Source organism: Lipophrys pholis (assembly GCF_963383615.2).
Source record: "Lipophrys pholis genome assembly, chromosome: 20".
NCBI lineage: Eukaryota > Metazoa > Chordata > Actinopteri > Blenniiformes > Blenniidae > Lipophrys > Lipophrys pholis.
In genome coordinates this window covers 10,014,120-10,038,509 of record NC_137648.1, presented here as the reverse complement: position 1 = coordinate 10,038,509, position 24,390 = coordinate 10,014,120, and the positions used below count along the sequence as shown (strand labels likewise).

The following is a 24,390-nucleotide window of genomic DNA, read 5'->3' as shown; positions in this document are numbered from 1 at the left end:
GAACTGGACGGCAGGTGTCACACGGAGCCCCAGAATGCAGTGCGGGGGACAATGAGGCCACTATGAAAGGCTACAATCCGCACAATCATCCGTGCGACAGATATTGTGGTGGGCAAACTGTCTCGTTGTGTATGTAGGAGTTAAACTAGGAGGGACAAAAGAGTGTTTGAGGGCTTCATGTGCGAGGTATTACAAACCTGCTGTGCCCTTGGAAGCTCCACTGTAGTGAGACAACATGTAATTCACTAATTCTACACTCAGGGAACAATGCAACACAGAATTAATGCTACTCAATAACATATTATTATAATATCAGCAAAGCATGAAAGAACACAGTACAAAGTTTTTAATGGTGCTTTCTTTTTTATTTATTTATTTGGTCACATGCAACTGAATAATCTGCAGGAAATGGATGAATTTCATCATGTCAGCTGATATGGTTGTAGATCCAAGAGGTGAACTTGTTGACCCTTGTGTACACTCCTGGCAGGTTTGGTCTGCCGCAACCAGACCCCCAGCTGACGATCCCAATGAGGAACCAGCGACCCCCACCTGGAGCCTGACAGGATAGAGGCCCGCCCGAATCCCCCTGAGACACATGCATGCAGAAAACAGTCACTAAGATGAGTTCGGAATCCATTGTTGATTCTTCCACTTGAAAACGATAGAATGCAGGTGACTGTAAGTGATGCATTCGGACTGGAGCTCACCCTACAGGCATCCTGCTCTCCTGATGGCACGCCGGCACACAGCATGCGTGATGAGACGGGGCCGTACCGCTTCTTACACTCAGACTGGCTCAGTATGGACACCTCGGCTTTCTGTAGCACTGAGGGCAACACCTTGTCTGCAGAGACGCAAGGTGCATATGGATCATGCTGCTAAAGGACCTTTATTTACAGACATAAAAAGAAATTCAATAAAAGTGTAGGGATGAAAAGCGATGTTTTTTGTCATTATTACAATGTAATCTCAAATTGCACCAGAAATCTACAGCAAATTTAACTGACAGGAAAAAGAACAAACAAGGAAAAATATCTGCAGTGCAGTTGTAATTTTTAAGATCCTGAAGAGATTCTGGTTTTTCTGTTTTTGCTGTTGCTTCAGCGAGAATTTGCTGGATTTAGTTCTGGTGTTTTGGGTCTCCCTGTGCATTTTAAAAGTGTTTTTTCCTTCTGGTCCACCAGCTTGTTCCCACAGTCCAACAACATGTTGTTGAGCTCATAACTTTAAAACTTCCTAAGTTTACCTTCTTCAGACCGGTACCCCCACCCAGTGACCCAGCAGCGGTGGCTGTCGGTGACGGTGTGGGAGGAAGGCGGCAGGCACACAGGATGGATCAGCGGGCTGAGCGATGGAGGCCAGGGCTTCTTCAGCTGCAGCAGGGCGATGTCGTAATCAAACGTGTGAGCGTTGTAATACTCATGCACCACAATCCGCTGGATCTCGGCCACATGTTTGGCACTGCCCTGGGTCAGCATGCCGAGATGAGCTCTCCAAAAACGCGGGTCAGAGAGTCTGCAGAGGTATAAGTCATTGGACAAACCACGCATCTTATATAAATGTTCACTTTACTGGAAATATGTAGCGTTGTGGGTAATTGTACTTTAATTAAGATTTTTTTTCTTTCAAAATATGCTATTTTACATAAGTGAAAGTTACACCAGGTAATTTAAAATCATAAGACACCACACGTTGAATTTATACGCATCCTCTTGATCTTAATTTCTTGAGCTAATAAGTTAATTGTTTTAACAGAGTTGAAGTTGTAAATTTGCTCTTTTATATAGTGATGTGTTCATCATTGTGTACTGTCTCAATACCTAATTATTTAGCTGAGAAATGTGCCCTGAACATAGATATGTCTTTATATGTAAAATAGATTTCCACCCATTCCTGAGAAAAGGACTTGTACTTGAGTATTTAAATAATGACACTACTTTTACTTATTTAAATAATTTAGAGAATCTATTTGTAATTGTACCGAGGAGAAGGATGATTTCTCTTTCCACCTCTGGCTATAAGTTAATATTAAGTCTTTTTGATCCCCGAAACAGATGTGTTCATTTTTCACATGTTGCAGTCTGTTGTGAGGTCTTAAATTTGAATTGCACTATTTAATTATGCTCCTATATTTGGCTTTTTATTAAATTTACAGAGCTTCCAAGAGTTGTTAAACAATTTATCATTGTTTCTGGAACGATGACAATAAATTTAATAAATTGTATTCAAGCTATTTAAAATCTGCAAAGTGATACACAGGCTTTGAGGTTGATAATGTAATAAATGATCCATGACCTGATAAGTAATTACATAGTTTTATAACTTATCACCTCTTACATGGTCCCTTTGTAATAATGCCATCATGTTGACTGTTTTTATGCAAATTTAAAATAGGTTTATTTTTTGTCACTAATAAACTATGGATACTTTCGAAGCATTACTTTAGAGAAGAAGAATATTACTTTACTAAATGGTCAGGCTAGAAACACAAGCGCTAATTAAAAAAAGATCTAATCAAACAGATTTATTTTTCGTCTTCCCAACCTAAAACGGTTATCACCCGCAGCAGAAAGATTTTTCTTGTCAGCTCAGAATACTGACGGTCTAACAATGTCCACATTCAAGAATTCAGAAGACAATCCAAACCTCTCCTTGCTGAAGCAGTGGGCAGCTGAGATGAGCCAATCAGAGGAGAGGACAGATGCCCCACAGTACATGCTCCCAGTAAAATGAAGGCTGACTTGCCAAGGCCACTCCCCCTCCGCAGAGTTAACTCCACCCACAATACGATGGAGGGCCGAAGGGGAACCCAGCCTCAAGGAAGAGGGACGACCACAAGCTGAAGAAAACAGAGGATTTCATTTAAATGTCACCTTTTTTAAAAAAAAATCTGACTGTCTTCATGTTAAAAAGCATACGCTCTTCCTGCGTGTGTTTGTGTGTTACGTGATTACCAATAATAACATCACAATCAGTTTAGAAAATCTGTTGTGGATTAGTATGGACACTGTTCCTTATCATACAATATCAGATTGTGTTATTACACTGACACTAACCACATGTTGACACAATGATTCAGCTCCACGGCTTTCTGCTCCGCTGCCAGCTTATTAAAAAAGTTTGAGCTTTGATGTGTGTGTAGCCGTTGGTGTGTGCCAGTGTCAGCGAGCGATCAAAGCCGGGCCTGTTCCCATCACCTTCAGACCCCATAGTCATAAACTAGGTTGAAAAACAGAGCTCTGGTCGGCTCCAGGCTGCAGGTCAGCAGAATTAGGGCTTAGTGGATCGTAACGCCGACTTTCCCAGATGAAGAAAATGTCAGAAAAGTGGCAGCATAATCACAGAGTTTCAAATGTCTCCCTGACAGCACACATAGTAGCCGAGCGTGTGCATCGCATTTGTTTTGGTAAAGTTGAAAAGCGACATGTCTTTACTGATGTGTTCATTCACACAAGAGGATTAGATACCGGTGGAAATGCTAAAAATGTGGAACAAAACGACATTCTCACAGGGTTGAAACCTCCGGGAGAAATACTGAACCCTCTGAACCCGTAAGACATTCTCCTCTGATGACAATTTAACAGTTTATTATCACCGCAAGCGGCGGGGAAACTCACCACAGTCTGACTCGTCGCTGTGGTCCTGACAGTCATCGACGCCGTCGCACCTGGCGTTCTTCTTCAGGATGCAGACGCCACTCCTGCACCGATACCTGATCGCAGAGCACGTCGTTTCTGACGGAACACGTTGCCGCTGATACAGGTTACAATGTAAAGCAGACACATTTCACAGTGGAAACCAGAAGTGCATACCCCGGGTGCAGTTAGATTCATCCACCCCGTCGGTGCAGTCTTTTTCTCCATTGCAGACAAACAAAGGGTGTACAGGAGTGTTGCCGCCACAGTTCATCGTGGGCCTCGCTGTAAAGACATGCATCATTTTCCCAATGCTTGGCTGATTCCTCTCGAGGAAGCAATTAAGTACATGCTGACATGTGAGTTTTACTACAGTGTTATGTGTAAACAATCCCTCAACTCTGCCATTTGGAAGAGGCAGGGAGTCAGGCCTCTGTAATTAAAATGTCACTCGCCCGATTCTCTTGAACAACAAGTGTTATGTAGCTTGTTAAGCAACTCACAGCAGAGGACCTCGTCGCTCTCGTCGTGGCAGTCGTCCAGGCCGTCGCAGCGCCGGCTCTTTTCCACACACAGTCCTGTGTTGCATAAGAAATGGCTCTCTGGACATGCTGGTTGGAACAAGAAGCAGGAGGAGAAACAGCAAGACATTCTGAGTAAAAGTAAAAAAAAAAATGTAAATAAATGTTTTAAAAGTGTTTTGTAGTGCTTGGCTGAAAGACAACAAACTGAGATTTCCCTGGTTTAAAATCCAGTGACAATGAATGACAATCACCCCAAAACAAAACCATTCTCTACACGAATCCAGTCAGACCACACTGCATCTCGGCTGCTGTCATCATGACGTTTGCGCTTACGTTGGCTGATATCGTAGCTGCTGTAAGATGCTTGAAAAGGCTGAGCCGAGTTGCGTGAGCTGCAACGGAACTCCACCTCTGAACTGTGATCAGCAATCCGAAACACTGTGGGGTGTCCCACATAGCTGCCACAGAAACTGGGGAATGAGAGCAACCGTCAAAATCCACACATGATGCTCAAATGAGAAGCCCGGTCTTAGAAATCAAATCTACCAATGAGCTGTAAGCACATACATGTTTTCATTGACCTTCCACCAGCCGTGGACGCAGCCCTTCATGCCCTTTGGCTTCAGTACATAGTTGTGGAAATGCAGTGCAACTCCTAAAGCAGAGGTTGGGGTCTGTTGTAAAATACCAGAACACACCGTCAGGAAACAAAAAGCATAAATGATGTACAAATGTTAGTGTGTCGGTATCGACTGTCCGTCTAGACTTCTACCTCAAATCTCCAGTTACAGGAGCACTGTGGGGGCAGAAGGCTGGGGTAGAAGGGGCTGTAGATTTGCCCAGAGATGCCAGGCTCTAACCGGGTCTCAATTTGAGACAAGCAGACTTAAAGAGACAGAGATAAACAGAGAAGGGTTAAATGGCAGCTCTCCTTTCAGCTAATGTATGTTGTATGTTTCATATAAAGTGACTCATATTAAAACTCCAGAGAGTACTCAGTGAAAGGCTGATATGTCTTTTGAGAGGCTGATGAAATAAACCGAGATGTCTTGTCTGATGAGGTCAAGGTGGAACTGTGTCATACTTTCCTCAGCGATGGCCTCGAAGTGTCCCCTGAAGCTCTTGTTCCCATTAGTCATTCTGAAGAACAGCAGCATGACATTGGATGTGGAGACCATGGAGAAAGAGCTGGACACTGGCTCACACAGCCTGCAGCACACAGAAATCAAGACTTTATATCAAATATTCACAGCAGCTGTAACCTCGCCGTAATTCAATATTTGCGCAAAAGAAATGAAGCATCAGACGGTGAGTCTGGCTCAGGCTCACCTGTGCAGAATGCGCCCTCTCATGGGCAGCAGAGCGTCGTACACGGTCAGACCATCATTCACACAGTCGCTGGGCTCAATGACAAATGAAGTGATGGTGAGGCGGATCAGGGAGCCGGGGACGGCAGTGAGCTTCACGTGGCAATTCACGCCACCCCACGATGAGTAGATGTTTAAAGGCACCCTTGCCCCAGGGAGGTTGGCATGCATCTTATCGACACATTGAGATCCTGAAAGGAAAGAAAATAGATCACATATGAGTTAAATATGTCATAAAGTGTACATTTCACTCATTTAAGTTCTATTTTTCTTGGCCTACCTGCTACAATTGATGTGTAATCGGACCGCTGAACACCTGCAAAAGGGTTGGGAAGGTTGGTTTCTCCAAATGCACACAATCATGAACACACTTGGACACATATTCTAACACCCAAACATACCATTGATGAGGATGGAGTCTATATCCACTGGAAGACCAAACAGGTACCCTACAGAGGACCTGTTCTTCAGACTGGTGTGGACCGAATCTCTTAAAATGGCCCCGATACACTCCTCGCACATGACTGGGCTCTTCAGGCGAGGGACCACGAAGATCATCCAGAAATGCACCAACACACCCCCCTTATTGTTGTTACTTGAGGAGAAAAAAACAGAGACTTTGTCACAACTTTAAAACGAACGTAAGTAGTAACATTAAAAGGGAGGTGTGAGGTAGGACACGATGTGAGAAAGGAGGTACTGGACCCAGGCTCACTCAGATACCTGAGGTCTGAAATGACCGCTTGCTTGTAGAGTCGAGCCACCGAGGACATCTTGTACACATCTCTCACCTACGAGACGCCAACAATTAACGGCACACTCGAGCAAAGGAGCGCAAACCCCACTGTGTAAACAACATGGATACACTAGTACATACCACATGTTGGATTTTGTTTGCCATAGATACAAACTCGTGGGACTCATCATGACGGTACTCTGGGATAAACTCCACATTGGCAACACGAAACATCCCGGCGAAATATACTCCAGAGTTACTCTCCCTGCGAACTGAGGACATCAAGTCACATATTTCATCATGGTGCCGTTTATCAGCCATCTAGATATTCAGTCACTGACTTGTTGGACACAATGAGATGTCTTTCACCTCAATGAGTTGATTGACATTTGATGAATTCAAATAAGAAAGTAAAAGGTAAGATAAAATTCACATTTTGTGTATTGACTAAATATAAGTGACCCTTTCCAATGCTGCAGTTTAATAATGGAATTTTACACGAGATGCTTGAAATGCATGTTTAAACTTGCTAATCAAGTAGAATTACACGGGTGACCATATAAATCAAAATTTGCATCTCATGCAAACGCTCAAACATAAAATGTCTCTTTAGAATTTTCAATTAAAAGTTTTAGAAACCATAGCTTAGCTCATTTTTGCAGCCATTGATCAACTTTTTTAGAAATTACATGCATCCAATAGTGCAGAACCGACTTGAGCATAAACTGAGACTAGGCAAAAGGAAAAGAATATAACAATGGGCCTCAATTTTAACATTATATATATATATATATATATATATATATTATATAGCAAATCCATGAGGGTAATCTTTTTCTTATTTTACATGAAATTACCCCAAGCTGACATCAGAATCATGGAGAACAATAGGAAAACATGATTTGGCATGCGTTTTTGGGAATTCAGAATTCTTCCAATTTGCTTCATGAAACACAATGTCAGACAAAACATCAAGCAAAAAAGATTGCTCCGTGAAGGTACGATATTTTTGTAAGATTAGAATGCAATAATGCTTTCACTTACATATAAAAACCCACAGGAGCGACCACATGATCACCACCAGTACAAACACTACGGCCGTGATGATGACGGCTAAGTGTGGGATGTTCAGCAGATAGGCCATCAGCCTCTTGAGTCCTTTGGGCCTCCGTCTGGTCTTTCTGTACAATCTGCGCAGCTTCGAGTGCAGAGTGTGGTCCACGGTGGCCACCTCCACCGACACGTCCACAATCTACAACCGTGGAGGTGGATCATGCAACGCATAAAGCAAAGCGTCAACACATAAGCCGTAGACTTGACTTGCCATTTGAGGCCCACATCTAATTGGGGTGGTGTTAATGGTGCCGACATAATGTGCAGAGAGCAATCGAGTGTCTCTCGATAATGTAAATGTCAAAGCAAGCATATTGGAGCCTCACTATTCAATCTCCGGACAAAAGGGCACATGGGGATCACAAGGTTTAAATTACTGGAGAAATACTGTGAGTATAAACCCAACAATCTCTCTTGTATCAGCAGCAGATTCACGTTGTAATCCAAGTGAATGATAAACATGTTAAATGCAGTTAAATGCACTTCACCGGGCAATATCTTAACTACATGGCTCAGCATCAGTGTGGCTTTATCTCGTGACGGGGAATATCTAAAAGCAATACTAAGTCCGTTAGGATGCAACATTGAGCTCTCATTGAGTTACCCGACGTATATGTATTATTCATGGGAGTGTCATCCCATACTGTGCAGCTGGCATTAACTCCATCACGAGTCAGCAGGGTATAGATTCCCACAGGGGGAAAAAAGCTAAACGAAACAAAAGCTCAATATGTTTTACCTGTGAAATAAACCACAGATGTAACTTTATATACATACAAAGAACACTTCAGTTTCTTCAAGGTGCCTGGGTTTAATCTGGGTAAATATCTTACGATTGTTGTTAGATATTCTCAGGTTTTACTTACACTGGCAATATCTTGTCGAGATGCATCATCATCCTCTCCACTTGTCTGCTTGTTCTCGTCGAGCTGTGTGCTCATGACACAGGCGCCCCTTCAAGCCACTATCATCTAATTCCTGTTTTTCGCTTTTCCGGGTCCATTCTCTTCAACCGCTCGAACAAAAAAAGGTCTCATGTGAGCAGCAGCGGAGCCGCTCGGCACACGGTTTGGATCCACGGCTGACAGACGTCTGAAACCAGATCCTTCAGCACAGATGAGTGGAGGAGAAACGGGGAACTCTCTGATGGTAATGCACCTCCTCCACCTCAGTGGCTAAGGTTTCATTCATTTCCACCCATTGCTGCCTTCTTTAAACACACAGGAGCTCGGAACTGAAGGTTAGTCTATCTGTATGGTAATATAGAGGGGAAAAAACCCCCCCAAAACCTGGCTGCATAAGGAAACACAAATATTATTAAGCAACAGCATTCTAGTTTGTACAAGAGTTTTATTTACAGTGTTAACAGTGTTGATGAATAGGTAAGTTATTTTATCCTCTGGCTGTTTTGTGCTCAGAGCTGACAGACTCGCAGCAAAAAAACAAACAAGACAAAAAAAAAAGGTTCCAGCCTTTGTGACACACACTAAAACCATGTTTTTCAACAACAACAAAAAAAAGAATACACATCATTGTTGTCATAATTAAAACTTAAAACTATGTGAGCCAGAATTAAACAGACAAAAGACGGGTATCTTTTGAGTAAGCAGCAGTTTAAAAACACCAACGAAACAGACTGTCAGAATTTTAACACTTTTGTTGTGCCAATTTTGTCCTGAAGGCACTGAATTTCGGCATGCAACGACGACAACAACAACAGAAAACACACATTGTGAGTGGACGTAATGAAGGATACACGAGGCACATTCACAGACAATATAACACAAGAAAAACATAAAGTGTTCTTTGAGACGTCGGGACGGTTTGGATAAGCTCTGAACATGCAGAGAATGAAAAAAGGAAGGGAAAGGAAGCAAAGCCTCATTTCCTGAAGAAGGCGTTCCGGGTGATGCTGTACAGCAGGTGATAAGGCTTTCGTTTTGGAGGCTCGGCCAGTGAAAAGACCTGCTGCTGAGGCACGCTGGTTGGGATGGTGATGTGACGCTGGTGGAGCGGGTGAAGGTTTTGGTGGTGTGGTGGAACAGAGCCGGAGTAACCGATGGCTACAATGTGAAAAGAAAAGAAAAAGAATGTGGATTTAAGTAAAATCAAAAAACAAAATAGCAGGACAACAGCATGAAGACAATTGTTTCCTTACTTTTGATCTTCCCCTGTTTGGCCCTTCTGGCATTAACAATGGCCTGTTTTCTTTGCTCTTCACTAATATCAATTCCTGCCAAGAGACAAACAATTACACCTTCAGGTCAAAACCTTTCCCACCACCCACTTTTCAGACCAACAGCCCGTTATTTGACATCCATCCACAGTAGCGGTTTGTATTCTGAGAGAAAGGAATTTAGTGGGACTCACCCATCTCCTGGTCCTCTTTCACCCTGTGCCTTTCTTTGGCGAAAGCTTGGAGCCACTTCTGCTTGTCCTGGGCCTTCCTGCAGCACAACATGCACATGAACTCCAGAGTGGAGGCGTGGCGCAGACGCAGGGCGTTCCTCAGGGTTATGCCCAGGTCCGTGTCCCGTCCGTCGGGCACGTCCACCACCTCAGTCAGGTCCATATCCAGCCTCTCGCGGTAGTGGAGCAAGTCTCTTCGCAGGACGTCTTTCTTGCAGTAGATCAGCTGGTGGTCAAACAGGAAGAAGCTGCGCTGCTGCATTTTTCCTTGGCGGATGACTCGAGTCAGCTCCCCCGAGTGGATCAGCTCTGAGCTGCGCTCCAGGACATCAGGCCCCTACAATAGTGTGTTTACAAAGACTTTATATAGTACATTTTACCCCTTCAGCAGTCCTTATATGTGGATGAGATAAGCCTAAAGCCACAATCTAAACTTATAAGCCGACAAGAAGTCTCACTCACCTCCCAGTGCAGAATGGACACCTGCCAGTGAGCGATGGTGTCGATACTCTCAAGTCGTCTCTTCCTCTCATTTATCAAGCTGGCCACATTCTTCATGGCTTCATGTGCTTGGCTCACACCACTGTGATCACTGCAATAAATTAAATACACAATCCACTGAAAAGCATTTTCTATTTACAGGAACACACAGCTACTGAAGCTATGCAATCGAACCACTGAAATCTGAGAGAAGTACCTGTGGTCTTTGGGAGTGTACTTTAGCAGTTCCCCCAGCTGCAGAGGGTATTTACAGATCTTCTGGACAGGCGTGAGTAAGAAACCAGCAATGGAAATGTCAATCATCTGCTGGAGAAGTCGGCAGGCCTCAAAGAAATGTTTGTATTTCCCCATCTTCATGAGGCGCTGCAGCTCTGCGCAGGCTGTAGGATGAGTATTACAGTATTCTGAGTAGATGGAGAAACCCTCTCCCTTCAGAAACAAAGAAAAACAATGATTTAGTCATCGTTCAAAGCTACTGAATCAGTCAGACTGAAAATAATATGAAGTGGAATCTTAAGAGGTGATTACCTGCAGGAGAAAACAGGAGCCTATTTCACTGAGGTGTGGTTGGTCTTTGTTGTACTTCTTCTCCAGGTCTTTAAGAAACTGTCGTTGAAACTTGTAGATGTCTTCGATGTTGCTGAAAATGGTCTTCAGCTGCACTTCAGTGAACATATCAGGGTGTTTCCGGCACTGGCGGATGTAGCCCTGAAACACGCAGAAAGAAAAAAAAAAGAGTAACTTTTACACCTACAGTACAAAGGGATACAATGTTAAATACTGGCCAACAGGTGGCGCTGCACAAAGGAGTGAAACATTTTAAAATAACAGGACTTTCAAATGCAAATTGTCGAAAACAAGATTAGAAATGTGACTGACGTTGATGTAAATGTGGCTTCTGTTATGAAATAAAAATAATCTCCAAATTAAAAGGTTAAATGAGAAGCAGACAGTACCTCACAGATGTCTTTCAGGTGTTTGATATAAACACGTTCGGTGTCCATTATTTCCTGGATCACATTGGTTCTCATCTGTTCTCTGTGCTGAGTGCAGTGTGTGTCTCTGGGAGATGGATCCTCCTGGTCTGCCACGCTCTCCACACTCTCAGCACTCGAGTCCTCCTGGTTCACACGGACCTGGAACAAAACCACCACATGTAAAGAGAACTTGTGAGCAAAATCTACACGAGACATTTGTTAAGGAAAAGAGGCTAAAGTTTTATATGAATACGTTAAAATGTCCAGGAATCCAAAAAAGGATCAGACTGTCATGCTATAATAAACAGGCAACAATTAAAAAAAAACTGGTGTCATCTGTTATATCTAGGAAATATGGTTCCTGATACATTTTATTGACTTACAGCAACTTTTAAAATCTCATACGAGACTAAATATTTCAACAGGAAAATAGTAACTACTTATATGACAAAGGACTCTTTTGTTTGGGTAAGTCGGCCCAACCTCACATTGTTTCAGTAAGTCAAACTAGTTTCTGTTGAACAGATTTGATTCAGCAAGCAAACACAAAGCAGGGACCTGCTTGTCAATCAAACAGCCTCGCCATGGTTACGACAGCCTTTCTAATTAAGATTCAACCGTCAATCAGCTCTGATCGCCACAGAAAGCAGCTAAGTCTGCAGTTTGAGCCCTCCCAGCCACACAGTGCCGAGGGCTGCTCAGGTTTGTTTGGAGCAAAGCCAGTTTCAGAGTCTTTTCTGTGCTGCTGGAGAGCAAACATGTGTCGGACACGCGGGTCAGGAAGTCCACTTACCCTCACAAAGCTGGAGGGGAACCAGGCCTCCCTGTCAGCCCCTTTGCCCCACCACCAGTCCTTATGTGAGGCATCAAGGACCCGGATTACATCTCCAGCCTTGAAGGCCAGCTCCTGCTCCTCCATGGTCACATGGTCCCAGAGAGCTTCAGCGCACACTGTGTGGCCGCAGCTTATCCACTGAGTAGCACACATACAAACACACACAGATAAGATAAAGATACAATTACATGGAAGCTCAGCCTATGCCAAACATGTAAGATTAAGTCTAGACTCTTGGACACTGCAGTGGTTGTCTGCTCGGCTGAACTGTAGCCAAACGTGTGTGTTGCATGATGAGTTTGATGCAGATTTTCTGAGAAGATGTCTGCGAGTGTCACAACGTGACAGCGTTGTTGTCCTCCGCCTCACCTCGTTCAGCAAGGAGAGCTCCACGCCTGGCTGGAGGTAGGTGTCGGTCAGCTCCTCGAAGCTGCCCCCCTCCTCCTCCTCGCTCACGCTGTCATCAAGCGTTGCCGAGCACTCAGAAACACCATCTGCATCACGCACACACACATTGCAAAATTGATTGGAGGGTGAAAAGTGATAAACAATCCAGAAAACAGGAGACAAATGGAAGGACATCCACACCTGGCAGGATATCAACATTCTCTCTCAACAAATTTATTGACATTCCTCTACTCCGGTTTTCCCAGAGACAATTTGAGATCTCCTGTGACACACAAACAATCCAAGTTCTCACCGCTGAGCACTCTGTGGAGTTTGCGCCGCCCTACGCGGTCTAGACCGATGGGGGTGCTTTGGGAAAAAGTGGAGGGGCGAAACCTTGCAGACACTGCTCTGTAGGGGGGCACCTGGTGGGAGGGAATCGGTGGTCGCGACAAAGGCTGCAGACAGGAGAAGGAGAAATCCTGGGATTTAGAGCTTACTTTCTCCAAGATTGATTGAAGCCACAGTAACAGAGACGTCTGAGTGCAGCTTTGTGCTGGTCCCCATTTTCCCGAACAGTTTCTGCAGTTTGAGTTTTGAAGTATTGTAAAATATAACCATAAAGAAGTTTTTCCTTCAGGGAAAAAAAAAAAAGGGTGGAGACAAACATCATTTCCTAAAAGCAACTCTGCTCGCTGTGAAGATTATGGTTAGGTTCAAGTTCACATGATAAAACATGGAAGTTCACAGAGTCCAACAGTGAAAGCTAAAGGCCTCCACTATCATTTCAATTAGTTATGGCTGGAAAACAAGTGAAAAATCACATTAGCTTTCTAGTTCCTGAAGGAAACATTCTAAAAACACAGAAGAAAGTTTGTGAGTAAAAGCTTACAGAAGGAAGGTGATCCTCCTTGAGCTCAGCTTCAGGAGAGAACAGATCCACAGCTCCAATCACTGAAATGGGCCTCTGCCTCCAGCTCTGAACATCTCCATTAATGCTGCAGCCTTCAGGGCTCTCTCCATATCCGTAAGCACCGTCACCACTGCAGTCTTTATGCAGCAGGGCATTTCCCGTCCTTTCCTCAGCATGAAGCTCTGCCACTTCCTCTGGGATGGAGTGCTTCCTGGAGATCAGCTGTCCGTAGTCAGAGATCGGTCGGGGTTTTGGCCGCCCGCTTCTTCGTCTGGGCTTGACAGACGATATTTCTGCAGAAGCTGTTGCATTTGGTGACGTTGGTGACTCGGAGAGGCTTGTTGGGGAGACAGGCGGCGTGCCGCTGGTTGTTGGCAAGTCCTGATCGGTCTGCAGTTCTTGTTGGTTGGATGTTACCTGGGAATCAAAGGAAGAAGTTCAAACTGAGCAACAGCAGTGATGCCGACTCTCCTCTGCTCAAACAGAGATGAAGAACACACCGTCTGCAGGCAGGAACATCTGTTAATGAGAAACAGAGCAAAACAGTACAAGTCATAAAAGATAAACGTGGGAGCAGCTGTCTTGACTGAACCAGGGGAATCTGTGCAAAACTCTAGAAATTAAACTTATCATGATTCTGATCAAATACTCAAAAACCGCATGAGAAACTTCCGTCGACACATTCTCCACAAATTCAACATAATCAAACTTTGTGCCCATCAAATTCAAACAAGGTCTGCAACACAAATGTTCCAAAAATTAACTGCTAAATGTTCACATTCTGTGAGAGTGTCAGCGGGCATTTTAAAAAGCCCAATCCTGGCTGATGGGGAAATGTCTTGATATTTACCGTCCTACGTCTTTCAGTCAGTCAGAGAAATCAAGCCTCACCTCTTGCTTTTCTCGGTCTGGGTCCGGTCCTCGGCAAATGCACTGAAAAGGCACACAGTGGACTAGCACCATTGTGAGCCCAACACAAAAAACCACAACTGGCCCGTGGTCCCAAGGCCAAGTCTCTCTCTTTCTTGGAGGGCAGTAAAAGCCGCTTGATTTCGGAAGTGAATAAATCTACTTTTCCCATTTATCTTTCAAGAAAAAATTCCACCCTCAGAAGAGAACGCATTGCACTAATACTATGTTTTTATGGCGGCGTCTACTTGGAGGTGCTGTAAGCCGTGCTAGGCCCGGTGTTCCAGCTGGACTTTGATCTACTGCATCCGGAGGGAAGGGGGAGCAGTGAGGGCTGTACTCAGCCGTAGCCTCCCACCCTCCCACAGTAAGGAGGCCATGGAGCCATTTTGCACAAGGGCGACTAATCATAAACAAAGCCTAATCATTAACTCTCTCCTGCTCCTTCCGTGCCTGGAAGCAGAGAACAGCTGTCCTTAGCATGTGACAGGGGAAGCTGGAAATAAAACGCAGCTGACAGGAATATGAGGGACAATCAATATTGTGACAACAGTCCTATTTACAAATCTGAACTCTGGACTTGGGACTACGCAGTGCTCAGTTTTTCAGTGGACGTGCGTCAAACCGACAAGTCACCGAAGCAGTTATCGCAATAGACTTGAATCATGCCAGATTCAAAGATCACCTCAAACTAAAAGGTGTCATATTTCATTTCCTAAGGCAAAGGTCAATGTCATTCAGGTGCATGCATCCCACAACGAACGTGTTGTTCTCTACGATAAGAGAGTCAGTCTGACCTCTGGCAATGCTTTGTTCCTCTCAGAAATGTGATTTTTCTACCTATGCGTCTCTATCAGCTCATTAAACTGCTGACCTGGTGTTTTCAAGCCCCGTTGCCTTTTTGTACCTTTTTTTGTTCTTTAGCAGAAGAGCACCTTATACATCAGTGAGCAGTGAAAAGCTCTGTGAAGACTTACTTCATTAATAACCACTTGTGTTTAGAAGCAGGAATGGAAATAGTAACAATGACTGCTAAACAGATCACCAGTCTTGGAAATTACAGGTTATAAAGTAACATGCTTCTGTATTGTGATGCCAACACTTTTGGCTTCGGCATGCAGCTGCAACCGATTGTAGCCGATTACACATCAAAACAAAGTTGCAACCACTGAAGTCTCGGTGAGCTTGTCATTGCATAAAACTGCAGGTAACTATATGGGGTATGTACCACAACATGTTTGATTTCTCTTCATATGCGTTTTTATTAATACAACGGCCTGTCACCTCACCTTGTTTGGTATGGCGCTGCCGTCAGTCTCCTCCTGCTGTTGTGAAGACCCTCTTTGGCCGAGTGGGGATGGAGCACATTCTACCATCTGTTTGTAATCACTTGGTCTGGCTCCAGCCGGCGGCTCACGATCAGCAGAGATACCAGGTGAAACTTGCTCTGCCGTCTCTGGGGACTCGTCGTTAAAGGAGCTGATGAAGAGCTGGTGGTGAACCAGAGGGGTGTGTTCAACAAACACAACCTGGGCTGTGGCGGATGACGACGGTCGACGTTGTCGTTCGTTGGTTTGTAGGCAAGGCAGCCGGCGGGAGTAGTCGTCATGGAGACGGCTCAAGGGCGACATGGGAGATGGAGAGGTGGGGCTCGGGGAGGGACTTTGCTTGCGTCTGACAGTCAGATCGGTCATGCTATTGACAAGTTTCTGCATTGGTCTCTTGTCCTTATCTGAGCTCATCCTGCGCGTGCCAGCGTTGCCCAAAAAGTCCACCGAGGAGGCGCTGGCAGTTCTCTGGATGTTTGTTGTCCCATTTGATGTGCTGGGCCTCTGGGGGTCTCCCTGTGAGGAGGCTGGGGCAGGAGATGGTGTTTTGCGTCTAAAAGGGGACTTAAACATATGAAGGTTCTCTGAACTCTTGCTCAGTCTGGTCGGCACCTTCCCATTTTCATCCATCTCCTCCGTTTGGACATTGACTTTTGATGCACGATCTGAATTCTGCGGATCGTCATTTATGTTACATCGCATTTGCTTCACATTTCTAGTGTCATATAAACTGATGCGTCCAGCTCCGTATGCTCTCCTGATACTCCTGGAGAATCGAGAGCTGCGTGTGAGAGATTCTCCTTCATTTTCCTCGTCCAAGTCTTCAGGATCGGAGCCGTACTGGCTCATCATCGCCAACATGTCCCTGGTAAAGTTGTCATTAGAAACACTATATCCGTCTTTATTCTTTAAATAATTTCCTACATCAGGGTCAGTATTGTTCACAAATGTGCCATTAGCCATTTCCTGACTGGACTGAGAGACGTGGCCTCCATCGTGATTTGCTGCCTCTCGACTCTGAATACCCTGAAGTACAGACGACCGAAGCTTTTTGAAAGAGTCCACAACGCCCAAACCCGGAAGTCCCGGCCAAGACTGCGGGCCGCCGCTGCCGTCGTTATTCTGGGTCAAAACAGAACCGTCGGTGGCTGTGATCGGGCCCTTCCTCGAATTAGAAAATAGCCTCATTATTTTTGTGGAGTAAGGCTTCGTTTCTGACTGACTAATAACAGGTTTGGTCCAGGCAGAGGAGTTGATGCCGTTCAGTCTGCTTTCATCAGGGCCAGCGCTTATCGGCTGTACCTGCGCTCCACATCCGGACAGCAGATACGGCACAGAGCTCCTGTCAGCGTGGCCCTGGAAAGGATACATATCACTGAGCGGTCTGGTCCGCATGAGTGGGTCGGCTTTTGAGTTATGAAGACAAGGGAGGGGGTCTTCGCTTGTAGACAAGACCCCGTGCTTTGGCTCCCCCTGCAAAACAAACAAAGCTTCATTTAATGACCTCTAAAGAATTAATGATAAAACAAAAGTTGAGACAAAAATATTTTGATATACTTTAAAATCAAACAATGATTCCATTGGGATTTCTTCCGAATGGCTGTAAAACATGGAGGAAAATCAAAATCAACTAGAAAGCAACTACTAACAATTAAGTTTTTACAACACAGAGTCTCGCGTTGGAAAGTGAGAATTGAAGGAAAAGGGGGAGACGCAGATCAACACAAAGACGAGAACCCCTCAGTGTGAACCGAGTTCAGAGGAGCCGTTTCATTGAGAACACCACGAGTATTTGTCTTGGTGCAGTATTTCAATGTCCAGGGAGAGCTGAGGCCCTGACTGGGGTGACGGTGGTGCTGCTACATTCAGCTTTGTGTGTGTGTGTGTGTGTGTGTGTGTGTGTGTGTGTGTGTGTGTGTGTGTGTGTGTGTGTGTGTGTGTGTGTGTGTGTGTGTGTGTGTGTGTGTGTGTCAGACCAGTGGCTAATGCAGCTGGGCTTTGAAGTGGGTTTTTGTGAGCGTGACTAAGCAATGAAACTTGCTAATCCTTTGTGATTAATGCAATAAATTGCCCAGTTTTCCTCCAGATTACGTTGATGAAGGTGAGGGGGAAAGTAGTGTGGTCTTCAAATCAGTGACAGTCAGTTAAAACAAATCAGCATAAAATTACTCAGTAACGGACTAACATATCTTCATATACACATTTTCCTATCAAGGAATTCATGAATTGTTTTCAAAGCCGTTACCTCTTTGTATCAACATGTAGATTTCGGTGCATATTTTCCACGACAAAAAAAACAAAAAAAAAAGACATGTGAGAACTTGACACACACACACACACACACACACACACACACACACACACACACACACACACACACACACACACACACACACACACACACACACACACACACACACACACACACACACACACACACACACACACACACACACACACACACACACACACACACACACACACACACACACACACACACACACACACACACACACACACTTCCTTTCCTCTCTCACTTCCACACACTGGGGGACAACATTCCAGTTTTTGTTCAATGTTTACTTATTTATGCATTAAACATAGTGAAAATGTTTATCTCCTTTAAGATTATAGTATTTTTGCTTTTTTTTTGTGGATTACAGTGTATCATACAAAACTGCTGCAAGTGTACTGTTGTACATGTTTTTAGTTAAACCAAATGTTGTATATAATAATATGTGTATGATAATGAGGAAGATACATAGTCATATTGCTAACTGGATAGCGTGAGAAAACCTTGTTCAGTTAAAGGGTAAATAAGTTTAGTCATGACTTTAGCCCTCTTTTAATCACTGTAATTTACAAGCAGCATTCAGTAATTTAGTTTAAGTTACTAAGCGGTACATTTAATAATAATTTAAACCCGGTTAGAACTCAGAGTGCAATAGAAACAATCTGTGATTCAGATTATCATTTCTACTTCATGAAGTTGTGCAAACAATGTTCCAGCTAATTCTTTATGATGTAAAATGTGATTTAGTCGGCAGCCCTCTGTCTGGAGTGTTGTCTTCAGTTTTCACTGTGCACACATGCACAGAGACGCAGGGATCCTGGAACGCTCCCATATTCCCTATCGGCCTGCATGTTAACAACAGACGAGCTTTCTCAGTCAACCTCTTTGTGGAATCTGCTGTCACTTCAAGCAGCTTGCTCCATCAGGCTGGAGACTTATGTAAACACAGAGCCACCGCTGCCAAGCACCGCTGCTGACAGACAGTAAACACCCCCCATGAACAATGTGCTGCTTTCAAAGCTACGCTGAATTGTCTTCTTGTACTTTCTCCTCCACGGCCATTGAGGAATCACTTTCTGCAGCAAATCAGAACAGCAAACCATATCCATAAATGTTAAAGTAGTAAGATCTTAAAGGGGATCTGCAGCTCGATTGGCTTGGGCTTTGTTTTGAATCCTGACGTTGTGCCGCGAGCCGCTCCACCATCTGTCTGCTCCTTCAGTACCTTCATGCTCTCACCCTGCAGTAGGCACCAACTGTCACCAGTTGGCATTTACTAATACTTGGCAGCACCTCGAGTGAGAGCCAAGCTGACACAGGTGGCCACTGTTTCCCCGAGTGACAACACTAGATTTAAGAGTAAACCGTCTACAAGCAATAAACTTTTATATTCAGGGCTTCGACAGTATGTCAACCTTAATGTTCATCTCCTGTACAGATTAACTGCATCAATCGAAAACAATTTCTTCCTACCAACAGTTTCACAAATAAATATTAAAATGGTAACTTATGAAATAAAAAAAGGCAAAAATCAGACAGAAATGTGTCAGTCAGTATGGAAGTAACTGAACTTTAAAGCAAAATGATCAAAAGTTTGCTGGTTGCAATCATGTCGTCTTAAAAGTATTTACTAAAAGTAGAATATTTTCAAGATTTAGTGTGAATGTTGAGCAAAAAAATGCAATTTTATGGGATGACCTTCAGTTCAGAATTTTTTAAATTCAATTCAAACCAAACATCAAATAAAATAAATGGAGAAAATCAGCAAGTAATCAATGGTCAGACTTTTAAAAAAATTCCAAACATAAAACTGGAGCATTACTCTATTAAACACAAAAACAAGCCGTTTTAATTAGACCCACTACCTAAAAGTCATCTCTATTTATAATTTAGTCCAAGCAGATTAAAGACTGAGAGAATATATATAGGTCCCGTCCAGGCAAATAGTACTTACGTATGTCTCAATACCAATGTCTATTGTCTGTGAATGTACATCGCTGAACTTTCCCATATCATCTCTGTTCCACCTGCGTACCGGCACCACTGCTGCTCTCCCGCTTCCTCTCGCTAATCTGTGGATGGGAGCGGTGCACTGGGGCCCAGGCCAGAGTTAATTAAGAGCTCAGGGAGGAACAACCCCCCCCCCCCCCCACACACACACACACACGCACGCACACGCACGCACACGCACGCACACACACAAGCCAGCTGGAGCCAGCCTGAGATGAGACTCCCTAAGACAAGAATGAACATGCATCCCGCGCCATAAACACGTACACTACTACCAATAGAAAAAAATGCAGTTAGAAAATGTGCAAATGATCATAGCATAGCATCCTTTCGCCAAGCATCTCAGCTGTGTCCATATCCACTCAGGCATGTGTGGATGGATCCGGGAGGAAAGCATTTAAATGAGTCCAGTCAAGAGGTTATGAATGGTGAAAAATACACTGTGATAAGAGACCTTCTGCCATTGGTTCACCTCTGCAGAGGTATGCCCTGCCAGAGGCAAGGATGACAGTCATCACGTCAAAAGAATTCAAAATTAAACTAAACGAACACCAGACTGATTTTTATCACAGGAACTTTAGATTTTCAATTTTCCTTGTCTGACTTAAGACAGACATAACCACCCTGGAGCAAGAATTTCATTCTTCTTAGAGCCGTCACTTTACCATTTTGTTTTTCCATTTGTCTGAAGGTGTGAAAAGCTACGAGGAAGACGATCCTCTATTGGAAGTCCTGTAAAGCCTGTCAGACACAACAGGATTTAAAAAATCTTCACAGATCAAGAGGACACACACTTGATGATCACAAAAGACAGATCGCACAAGATCTTCCTCTTCTGATCTGATAGTGTGTGGCGTGAACTACGGAGCTCTCCACACACTAACCAGCAGAGTATCAGGCGCTGCACCATAGACTTCTATTAAACTATACTGGTCTATGTTCTTCACGCTCAATATTCCAAATCTCGCGTAGTCAAACGGGACTTCAGTGTAAAACACGGAATGTACTTTTAAACAAACATGTTGCCACACATCAAACTCAGGCCTATATTATGACTTGGGATTTTCTTTTATCTATGAAAACTTCAGGATTAAACCTGGGATTTCCGTACTGTGAAGCAGATTCACTTTTTACCGAGATAAATCACACAAGTACTCTGATGTTTAACTACGGAGCAGAGAATGAAGGCTCCGTCTACTGACCAATCAGACCGCTTGGAAAATGACCTGCCTATTTTTTTACAATATCCTGATTGGTGCACGGATTGTCTCGCACACTTGGACTACTCAGAGCGTCGCGGAGTGGAGACGGAGTGTTTAGAGCGATCTTTATGGTGAAAGATATATTGTTATAAGAGACTTTCTGCCATTGGTTCACCTCTGCAGAGGTATGCCCTGCCAGAGGCAAGGATGACAGTCATTAGGTCAAAATGAAACTAAAAGAGCACCAGACTGATTTCTATCATGGGAACTTTACATTTTCAATTATCCTTGTCCTACTTCAGACAGACATAACCACCCTGGAGCAAGAATTTCATTCTTCTTAGAGCCGTCACTTTACCAGTTTTTTTTTTTTTCATTTGTCTCAAGGTATGAAAAGCTATGAGGAAGACGATCCTCTATTGGAAGTCCTGTAACTAGAGCACTGCAGCGTTTCAAAGAACAGATTGACTGATTAGTTAAATCAGTGCGGCGCGCTGGGATTGTGTGATACCTAAGCTGAACATATGTTGAGTGAAAGAGAAACACTCACTGCACTTTGTCTCCAAAGTGCACAAGTTCATACTTGTGGCTGCACAAGACCTTGCAATGTTGAGTGAGACTTAACAAAATATCGACACCTTGATGTACGAGTACAGACTGAAATGTTTTAGTGTTGACCCTTGTTAGCTGACCTTAGAGCCTGCCTCAACGTGGAGATCAGAGGCGTCAGCGAGCAGCAGCTGCAGGAAATCTACCGTGTGAGGGCGCGTTGTGTAGATGTGGGAGTGCGTATAGCCGATTCCTCTTCCATTCCAATAATAATCTGATTAGTGGGGCTTTACCAGTCTGTGTGGGGGACTAGTTTCATCCACACATGATAGCCTAATCAGGGAGATCGCTCGGCTTTTCAGAACCAACTGAGTGACACCCAAAGCCTGTAAACAGCCCACCAGGGCATAACTGCAGGAGGCAACTTGGCATTTGTACAATTTACAGTTGAATAAAGAAAACAGGAGTGAAAGCCAACCGTTATTCTGTCACTCATTTCTTTGTGGTCATGTTGACCCCACACAATAACCACAGCCCCGAGGTGTGGACAAAATCTAATATAATATTGAAAAATACACCACATTCAATCAAGAAATGGTGAGTACACAAAGTAACCATCGATACATTTATTAATATATGTCCGTGACCTAATTATTGATCTGACAGGAGGAAGGAGAATGGGAAACACCACGCCCCTCTCTGTATAGTAGAGCATGGGAAGCACAGATGGAGGCCAAACCAGGGAGTGTCGCCACTCTACACAGACTGCCACATACTCACCTGATCTGCTTGAAGACTGTCATAGAAGCAGACAAGCAGAAATTGAATACCACACAGTGCATGGGGACAAAAGCAGTACTAAGCCTCCCTGTCAACCACTAGCGGTGTAACCTGACAGCAAGTGCCACAACAACCAAACATTTTAAAACCAGGAAAACAGAAAGTCTCAGCAAGAAATGCATAAACTAACAAAACACAAGTGTTGGATTTTAGATTTTGTGTCTCCTGATACTTTAATTACTATTGTGCCTGAAAAAGAAATTAATGTGGTCTGCAATTATACTGCTGAGCTCTGCTGCAAAAATCACTGTTTTGGGAGACAATTGGACTCTGACCTGGGGAGGGCTATAAGGAACTCTAAAACTTTGACACCAGCTTTTACTTCCAACAGAAAAGTCGATGTGGGGCGCCAAGAAAATAAGTTAATCAAGTGAGGGTAAACTCCAAAGAGAAGTGTAACTCAGGGTACAAGCAAAGACTGAAGCTAAAGCTGAAAACAGAGAGGATCGTGCTCATATTGACTCGTTTCTAAGCTTGTAAAGTACTCAGGGCCAACCTCCTTATTTATTTCTGCATTAATTAACTTTCTTAGGCCATACAAGCCTTTGTAGTGGTTCCTCCTCCTTCCTCCTCCTTCACCCCCCCACCCACCAGCTGCCTGCAGAGCCTGGCATCTCCCACATCACTATAACAACCAGGGCTGTAATGCTCGACAATAACCCCCCCGGTCCTTTCGAACCAACGACACAAGGGGGTGAATCACTGCAACTGGAAGTCGACCCCACAACCAGTATGAATAATTTAGATGTGGATTGAATCCGTTGAACACTCCACACAAACACTGAAACTCCAGCTCACCTCGTTCATAGTCGCGGATGTTGTGTTCCCCTCACATCGACAGATGTTTGTTGTTATTTATCCATGGCGGTGATGGGACCCTTTCTGTGACTCGCAGCGGCTCGCCGCCTCGCGGCCGTCGTCCTCTCGCGGAAACATGTCGTGCACGAACAGAAGAGTGCGCTGCCAGTGTTGACTAGTTACCCCGCAACATCCCGAGACAAATGGCTCCTGACTTCTCCTCACACTCGGCTAGTAGTAGCGACTCCAGCTAGCTCGACCATAAACTTATGAGTTGCGCAAGCTCCGCGGTTTGTAATTTCTCTTTCGCGAACCGGCAAAACCCGTCGGTAGACACGCGAGCTCCAAACGAACACTGACTCATGTGGTACCTCCCGGTGTGACTTCACAAACCTTCATAACTTGTGAGTATATTCCAGTTTGAGGCTCTCTCGTGAAGGTTCGAGCCGCCGAGCATCATTAATGCACTTGTTGCAGTGTTGGAAAGAGGCGGGGCTTCAGGAGGAGACCGTCGTGATGATTGGTTGACCGCAGCGCGACCACTCGGCCAGCAGCCAATCATGATAAACTCGGATAGACTCGTAACCGCAAAGCCGCGCCCCCGTGGCGAGCGCTCCTCGCTGAAGAAGGAAAATTAGCAAACAATGCTGCACCTTACTTCTGCCTGCGTGTCTGAGAAGACAAGAACAGACTGGGCCTTCCAGTTGGAGCTGCACGGTCTGCTTCCTGTCAGGTCACTGGATCATGACGAGACAATAATGTGACTGAAGCTTGAGCTGCGTGCCCATCCCCAAATACCACTGGCACACTGAATGAATGCAAAAAATCCAAACAAGGAAACTGCTTTGTGTGTGTGTGTATGTGTTTTATTTAGATATACATTTTAATTCTTCTATTGTTGTATTTATATCATATAATTAAGTGTTCATTCTCTGTAAAGAGGGTGTATATTACTATATATTCTTCATATGCTACTTCAGCATTAGTATGTGTTTAAATTGCTTTCAATGGTCCCATCAATGTTCTCTTCAACATCTGCTATTAAATAAAATGCTTCAGTC

The 24,390-nt window shown here is 44.2% G+C and overlaps 2 protein-coding genes across 3 annotated transcripts; both read right to left on the bottom strand.

The window, feature by feature from the left end:
• Positions 1-378: 378 nt before the first annotated feature.
• Positions 379-8,319, bottom strand: tmprss7 (transmembrane serine protease 7; the record flags this gene model as incomplete). The annotated part of the gene is made up of 18 exons (XM_080489809.1): positions 379-589; positions 711-847; positions 1,250-1,518; positions 2,650-2,842; positions 3,621-3,737; positions 3,816-3,923; positions 4,142-4,249; positions 4,496-4,632; positions 4,730-4,836; positions 4,935-5,047; positions 5,247-5,371; positions 5,492-5,720; positions 5,810-5,845; positions 5,931-6,124; positions 6,253-6,320; positions 6,407-6,537; positions 7,310-7,517; positions 8,245-8,319. 18 exons carry the CDS (start codon positions 8,317-8,319, stop codon positions 428-430), a joined length of 2,517 nt encoding a protein of 838 aa, XP_080345935.1. The 3' UTR covers positions 379-427.
• A 391-nt stretch (positions 8,320-8,710) lies between these two features.
• On the bottom strand, positions 8,711-23,807 carry spata13 (spermatogenesis associated 13). 2 transcript variants are annotated; one of them, XM_080489912.1, is made up of 13 exons: positions 23,330-23,807; positions 15,599-17,110; positions 13,380-13,817; positions 12,801-12,945; positions 12,470-12,594; positions 12,059-12,238; positions 11,245-11,424; positions 10,817-10,996; positions 10,485-10,717; positions 10,250-10,379; positions 9,749-10,124; positions 9,537-9,611; positions 8,711-9,441 (listed from the first exon to the last, which is right to left on the bottom strand). In XM_080489912.1, exons 1-13 carry the CDS (start codon positions 23,336-23,338, stop codon positions 9,260-9,262), a joined length of 3,765 nt encoding a protein of 1,254 aa, XP_080346038.1. In that variant the 5' UTR covers positions 23,339-23,807; the 3' UTR covers positions 8,711-9,259. The 2 variants fall into 2 exon arrangements, with proteins under 2 accessions (XP_080346038.1, XP_080346039.1); XM_080489913.1 differs by lacking the exons at positions 15,599-17,110; positions 23,330-23,807 and adding an exon at positions 14,292-14,610.
• Between the last annotated feature and the right edge of the window lie 583 nt (positions 23,808-24,390).